The sequence below is a fragment of the Dreissena polymorpha genome, chromosome 14 (genome assembly GCF_020536995.1).
Source record: "Dreissena polymorpha isolate Duluth1 chromosome 14, UMN_Dpol_1.0, whole genome shotgun sequence".
NCBI classification, from domain to species: domain Eukaryota; kingdom Metazoa; phylum Mollusca; class Bivalvia; order Myida; family Dreissenidae; genus Dreissena; species Dreissena polymorpha.
The window spans coordinates 50,891,178-50,899,002 of record NC_068368.1 but is presented as its reverse complement, the minus strand read 5'-3'; the positions used below and the strand labels follow the sequence as shown (position 1 = coordinate 50,899,002).

At 37.3% G+C, this 7,825-nt stretch overlaps 1 protein-coding gene across 1 annotated transcript; it reads right to left on the bottom strand.

Moving 5' to 3' along the window:
• Positions 1–723: 723 nt before the first annotated feature.
• Positions 724–5,896, bottom strand: LOC127858199 (uncharacterized). Its single transcript, XM_052395174.1, has 2 exons — positions 5,434–5,896; positions 724–5,330 (listed from the first exon to the last, which is right to left on the bottom strand). The coding sequence occupies exons 1-2, from the start codon at positions 5,732–5,734 to the stop codon at positions 2,071–2,073; spliced, it is 3,561 nt and encodes a 1,186-aa protein (XP_052251134.1). The 5' UTR covers positions 5,735–5,896; the 3' UTR covers positions 724–2,070.
• Between the last annotated feature and the right edge of the window lie 1,929 nt (positions 5,897–7,825).

Here is a 7,825-nt window from a genome sequence, read left to right as displayed (position 1 = left end):
TTTACTGACGTTTACAAGTTGTTATATAACTCAGTATTGTAGGTAGGTCTTATTACTCGGAATCAACTGTTCTGCCATCATTTGAGCAAATTACAATTGGTTCAGATTAACATGACCACTAAACCAAATGGCAAATGCATTGCTCATCTCTAAAAACAAACAGTTTCTTACTGTTTGCTTAACCTTCGATCAAGTGTTTTTAGTCCTAACTCTGTTTCAAACAAACAAACAACAACACTGTTGTGCGATTTGCGAGAGACGCATATATTTTGGCCGCATGTGCACAGAGTTTCAAGACAATCTGATTTTCATAAGCAGTACAGTAATACGACATTACAAGTATAATTGATGCGCATTTTCATCATGCGCATACATGTATGCTCAGGTAAAATCTGTAGTAAATATTCAGTAAATTGTGTTTATAAATTAACCGCATTACGATAAAGCATCAACTACAGATTTAACCATATATTCGTCCAAAGAATGGTAGCCGCCCACGAACAACTCCCTTTTATGGTGGGTTTATTCCCTACCTAGGAAGAAACGTGGGGCACGTAGCAATGCACTTAGACCATTCTTCAGAATATCGGAATTACGGCCTTATCCGAGCATATACATAACATAAAAATAAAATAAAACAATTATGGATATACAATATATACATAAAAATGTACTCATACAAAACATGAATTTGAATTGATCTTGCCACGTTGACGCCCTTCGCTAGAACTGATTTCTATCGCTATTTATTTCTATAAATAGCAATACACAAAACAAACTCGCAAAACCGGTTTGTTTTCTCATGTCCGTCAGGACAAAAGTACTCCGCTATACGATGTAACGCGGAGTACTATAAGTCCTAACTATGTTTCAAACAAACAAACAACAACACTGTTGTGCGATTTGCGAGAGACGCATATAGACATTACAAAGTATAGTGGATAAAATATCAAATTCAAATTCATACATAGTCATACATAATTTCATCCGTTGTACAAACGAATACACAAATTGTAACAAATTACAAGTTTAAGGTTTTGTAACTGATAATCTTTTATCTATAGAATCTTGAACATAACCGTCTTTTGCTATGTCCGTTTTCCATCTCCCATGTATCTTAAGACATCTTTCAGAAACGCTCGAAGCGTTTGCCACATTAGTGGCTCCACTAGCTCGCAGTGAGTGCGTACCAATATCAAGTTCGGGACCAACTAGTTTTAATTTTTTAACAATACATTCTCTTGCTCTAGTGTAACTTAATTTTTTATCTTTCTTAATTAAGGAAGATACAGCTTTAGAACGAAAAGCTGGTTTAAATAAATACTCATTTGATTCATTAGACAAGTTTGCTAATGACATATATTTTGTTTAAATACCATATGGGCAAGCTGAAGTCGTGCCTTTTGCAATAATAATCTCTGAACCATTCCTATAAATGTCGGTTTTGCTATGGTGCACATTAATAACAAAATGATCTGATTTGAATTGTACGTCATTACAACGAAGCTCACTTATTTCATTCATACGCATAAAACCAGCATATCCTAAAATGATCATAGCTAAATCTCTAACATCAATGACATCAGTAGAATCCTTATACATCAAACATAATGTTTGTATCATTTCTGATGAAAGTACATCTTTCTTGTGAACAGGTTTTGAACACACACGTTTTGAAGCTTCTAATAATTGCTTAACAATGTTATTTTCTGTTGGATCATTTACACCATTCATAGAATGAACCCATTTTATACTGTAGAACACAGATGAAACAACGTTGTTAGATTTTCCGTGATCCATTAATTGAGTCATGTACATTGCCACTGATATGGGTAAGGCTGGCATGGCGACTAATGAATTGTCTTCGCAGTAAGTTTTGAAATGTTCAAAAGAAGAATTATATTTCTTCACCGTATTGTCTGCTCTTGACTGCATCAAATATCCAGCCATTCTGTCCGCCATTTCGTCTCTGTGTTGCCCATGCAAACCTGCGTCCTCTAATCGCTCAGTCAGAGTTCCTCTCAAACCAATACCTGTCAAACATATGTGATATATGCATCAATACATGAATTATGGTATGCATATTAATGCTATCATATCAAATGATAATCTAGTTTCGCCAAAACAACCGTTATTTCCCTTCCCAGGAATCGTACAATCTCTTCCAATAATGTTACAATCTTTTACAAAATATCTAAATATGCCGTCTGACGAAATTAGCATTGGCCAATAAGGCGAACTGACCCATTTTGGGACAACAAGGGTGCATTTTGCTTTCTCCGATATCATCTTATCGATACAGTTCGGAACCAACCTAGGTGGTGGAACTAACCAATTTACATCGTTTCCCCAATATTGTACTAAGGCATCTACTGCCTCTGTTCCTGGAACCCACCATCGGGAATTAAACCTTCTGCATTTATTGTTTGCATGCGATGCAAATCTGTCAACTGAATGTTTACCCCATATGTTATCTAATGCTATAAAATAACATTTATCTATCTGCCAGTCGTCTGAATCGAAACATCGACTTAAATAGTCGCTCTTTTCATTATCTGCTCTTGGAATCCATTCCGGACATAATGATATCTTATTTTGATCACAAAACATATTTAAATCTAAAGCTATGTCATGGATATCCATTTTTCGACTACCATTCAGTAATATAGATTTTACATTTTTATTGTCTGAATACACTTTTATGTACGAATTTTGTAAAGTATTTCCAAAAGTTTTAACAATTCTGTTAACTGCTTCCGCTTCCCGCCAAGTGGAGCTGCGTGATTTTTCTATATCAGACCAAATGCCAATTACTTCTACATCTTTAACCGCATTATCATCAACCTTTATACAAAAAGGATAAATCTCGTCATCTGTGGTTTTACCATATACTCTACAAACCATCTCTGACAACCGTCTATTATCTTTACCGTCCTCTTCTACGGGCTTACCATATTCGCTATGGCTCCTTTGCGGGAGCCATGTATTGCAATCTTTGTCCACTTCCGGGGACCAAATCATACCTTTTTTGCTCACTTCCGGGAGGCATCTTACTGAATCTGTGTCCACTTCCGGGGATAATAACATACCATTTCTGCTCACTTCCGGGAGCAATCTACTAGGCTCTATGTCCACTTCCGGGGACCATAGCATACGCTCTCTGCTCACTTCCGGGAGCAGTCTACTAGGCTCTATGTCCACTTCCGGGGACCATAGCATACGCTCTCTGCTCACTTCCGGGAGCAATCTACTAGGCTCTATGTCCACTTCCGGGGACCATAGCATACGCTCTCTGCTCACTTCCGGGAGCAATCTACTTGGCTCTATGTCCACTTCCGGGGACCATAGCATACGCTCTCTGCTCACTTCCGGGAGCAATCTACTAGTCTCCATGTCCACTTCTGGGGACAATAGCATAATCTTTCTGCTCACTTCCGGGAGCGATAACATACCTTTTATATCCGTATGCAAAGTTTTATCTTGAAAACCAACTTCCGGTGGATACGTGTCTTTACGTAATGTTACAACACAATTTGTTGTCTCATCTTCAGGACTCAGAGACCGTGAGTACATACCTTTACTCTGTTCGTCAAGTGAATACATCAAATTGCTCAAATTTTCTCGTTTATTTCCATGAAAGTCGTAGACTTGAATATCATTTTGTCTATCTACCTGAAAGCTACAACTTTCTATAAAACCTCCATAACCTGTGCTACTTGCATCAGCAAATATATTAAACAAACACACTTGATTGTGTTTGAAATATTTTCCACTGCTGTTTAATTTCCTAGCGTTTTCTTTCCAGAACGTAAGTTCGGAAATAGCTTGCTCTGTCACAATAATGGGAGCTCTCCAACTAGCTCTGGTATTTATGCAATTGAATAAATGTCTTGTTAACAACCTAACTTTATTTCCAACAACACTCTGAAGTGAAATTATCTGCCCTACAATGCTAGCTACGAATCTTACTGGCACTGTTTTTTCTCTCGTTTGATGAATTTGATAGATCATCGAATCAATACTCTTTTCTAGTCTAGCCACTCTGTTTTCAGTAATGAACAACCGATTTGTATGCATATCGAGCACATGCCCTAGCCATTCTACTCTCTGAGAAGGAATCCAATTACATTTATCTTCGGCTAATAAAAACCCAAAATCTACCAGGGTATTTCTCGTAAATTCACTGGCACACAATGCTCTCTCATATACTACATTTCCGCCAATACCATCATCCAAAAACATAACTATTTTAAGTCCTTTTGATCTAAGTAATGCTACTACAACTCTAAGCAGTTTAGTAAATATATGACCGGCTGTTTTTATGCCGAATGGAAGCGAGTTAAACACATAATAACACTGTTTGCTATTGTCTTGATAGCTAAAACCTAAATATTTTCTATGTTCCATGAATATATCAATGTGATGATATGCTCCTTTAATATCGAAAGTAAATAAAAAGGAATTTTTCTCAAACAAAGTTTCAGCAACTTTAATGTCTTCAAATTTTACTTTAAACTGGTGCAAGTGTGGATTAATATACCTACAATCTAGAACTAATCGTGGCTTCCCTTTCTTATTAAATGCTACTGTAAGCGGTTTAACAATATGTGGAATCTCGTTACATCTTGAAACAATACCTTTGTCTAATAAAGCTTTTATTTCGCTTTCTACAAATACGGAATTTACTCTCGCTGAGTAATTATTTTTCACCTGAGAATGTTCGGGTACAGTTATAAATGGAAGCTTGTACCCACCACTTACTACATCTAAAATATACTTACTATCAGTAGCCTCTTGCCACTTGGCCACGTGTGCCTTCAGTCTACTAACCGGAGAACTTCCGGTATCAATCTCTTTAATAGGATCCTTTAGATCAATTTCTGTGTTTACATGTTTAAGTACGATACCTTTTTCCGACGGAATAGGAACTACCCATTTTATGGATAGCGGTGTCCCAAACATAAAACTACTTATCTTATTGTTAGAGCTGCTTGCTGGACATTCAGCTGCCCCTTTCCAATGCCCCGGCTTGCCACAAGCGAAACACAGCCCTGTGCGTCTCAACGGCTGTCTCATCGACATCCCCTGGGTTGCATTGTTTTGTGCAACCATCGGCTTCCGGTACGGCCCATTGCGCGCGCCTCGTGATTTTTTCGATTTTTCCGCTTTTAACTTTTTGTTTGCCCGCGCCTCTGCCCTGTACATCCTCTTTTCGTCTTCGGAGTCAGATGCCAGCGGGTTGGACTCGTATTCGCTTACGAACCTCCACCCCAACTCTGATTCGTCAGCTAAACGTATTAGCTTCTGTCGGTGAGCCACCATAGCTTTGACTGCAAATAGATTAATCTCATAAGACTCGTCAAACGATTAAACATAAATATATGTTATGTATATGACGCAATAAAGTAAATAAAATTATTTTCCAATACTGACCTTCCGCGATTTTGTTTCGCGTTTCTTCAATATTTCTATTCGACAACGAACTTTCTACTTCCTCTAATGCCAAATTTACTTTCGCATTATGCTTAAATTGCTCTTCACTTGATTTTCGTTTAAAAGATGGTATACCTGATACAATGTTCGAAATTTGAGTTAACTGAGTAACATTAGTTTTTGAACTTATCTTTTCTACAATGCGTTCCAGGTCATGAAGCATTGCATTCTTATGTTCAGTTAAAGAAGATTTCAACTTTTCATCGACTATTTCGCTGATCAGGTGTATATGTTCCTCCATTTTCGGTGCACGATCTTGCCACGTTGACGCCTTCGCTAGAACTGATTTCTATCGCTATTTATTTCTATAAATAGCAATACACAAAACAAACTCGCAAAACCGGTTTGTTTTCTCATGTCCGTCAGGACAAAAGTACTCCGCTATACGATGTAACGCGGAGTACTATAATGATCGGAAATAGTTGGTTCAGCTTGATCGCACTTCAGATTCAATTTCACATCCGTGACCGTAAGTGATAGTAACACAAACGACAACATGATTACAGCTTACACATTGTGCGCGTATTTATATGAGTCGTGTTCTGAGAAAACTGGGCATAATGCATGTGCGTAAAGTGTCGCCCCAGATTAGCCTGTGCAATCCACACAGGCTAATCGGGGACGACACTTTTCGCTTTTATGACATTTTTCGTTTGAATGAAGTCTCTTCTTAGCACAAATCCAATTTAGGCGGAAAGTGTCGTCCCTGATTAGCCTGTGTGGACTGCACAAGCTCATCTGGGACGACACTTAACGCACATGCATTATGCCCAGTTTTCTCAGAACACGACTCATATGTATTGATAAAGATATTCCATGGCCGAATAGAGAGACGTACTTTTTGTTTAAATTTGCCCCATGTCTTCTATTTATGAGAGTAAAGGAAATATGAGCCAATTAAACTTTCCACTGATAGCATTCGCGAGGAAAGACGTCCAAAATGTAAACACACTTAAGAGAAAGCACACTATTTCCAAGCTCCATTTTTAAAATAAGGGGAATGAGTTCATCATATAAATTATTCTTTTACACATACAATATGTATATCTTTATATATTTGCAGTTCCGGTCAACATAGTTATAATCGTTAAATGGAAATTTACCAAATACTATACAATATTTTTACGATGAACTCCTCCGGTGGGAACCGAACATATACCAACAAAATTAAGCACTTCAAAAACATTACAGTAACTACCCTAAAGTCCCGTTATACCGTGATAACTTGAGTGCGCATGAGTACCGGGGTACTTCATGTACACTTAAATAACGACTTCTTATTACCGCTACCGCGCCCGCAAAAAGTGTACCCTGGGAGAACTTTGTATAATTATATACATAGATATTTTTTTAACATTATCAAAACGGGACAAATGTGTAGCGCAGCTATTTAAAAAATATTTTAAAATAAAATACCGCTCTTACCGCCAATATGTCCCTTTAATGTCCACTGTCACTGAACAAAACGTGCGTTCCGACAATTGGCAGCATCCAACGACAGAATTTATGTAAACAATTTATGTAATTATATCATATATGCACCTCTAAATTTTCTTCCAATGATAAACTTCTTAAATTTAACTTATTTGTTTAAAGCAAGTAAAAATATTATCGAATATGTTGGTAAAAATACGTGGTATACAATACGTTACAAAGATCCCAGCAACATTGAACTGACAGACCAAAACTCACTTATTCATTTTTATTAACGATCCGTTTGCAATTAAGATAATCATCTAAGTACATTAAAAGCGGAAAGCGTTCGTGAGAACTCGAACTGTATCCTCAAATGCATTTCAGTGTTCAAGCATGTTTGTTCAACGTCAAACATCTGTTTGTATTCGTATTCACCCATAAAAAACAACGCGTGTGCTAGAATTAAAAAAAGTAATTGTACGAAAGAAAACCTGTCAGGTGCTGTTTTTGTGTGTATACAGTTGAACAATTTCGAAGTCACTGAGTCCGTCAAAATTTATCGAAGTTCTAAATTGGTTTGCATTTTATTAAACTTAATTGTATTGTAAAAATGCGCATGATGTTGTATTTCCTACCAAAAGTAGAAATAGTGTTTGCCTGCCCCCCCCCATCTGGCTGTCGATTTAGGATTTTTTTTTAAATAATGGGCCTACTGCAAAGTTTTCTCTCATGAAAGGGCCCACAGTATTGCATGGACTCACTGAAAGCTGCCTGTACCCCTTGTCAAAAAATGATACAAAACGTGCATGGTGGTCGCAAATTGGTACGAATTTTATTAACTATCCAGGAACAGTCACACATCCATAAGAACAAAAAACAATGTTATTGTATTTCGCAACTGTGTAATTGCGACGCA

Excerpts from the sequence above, each read along its gene's own strand:
- LOC127858199 (XM_052395174.1), bottom strand. The coding sequence starts at position 5,734 with ATGGAGGAACATATACACCTGATCAGCGAAATAGTCGATGAAAAGTTG. Across the intron at positions 5,331-5,433 it reads GCGAAACAAAATCGCGGAAG|TCAAAGCTATGGTGGCTCAC; the intron begins GTCAGTATTGGA and ends ATCTATTTGCAG.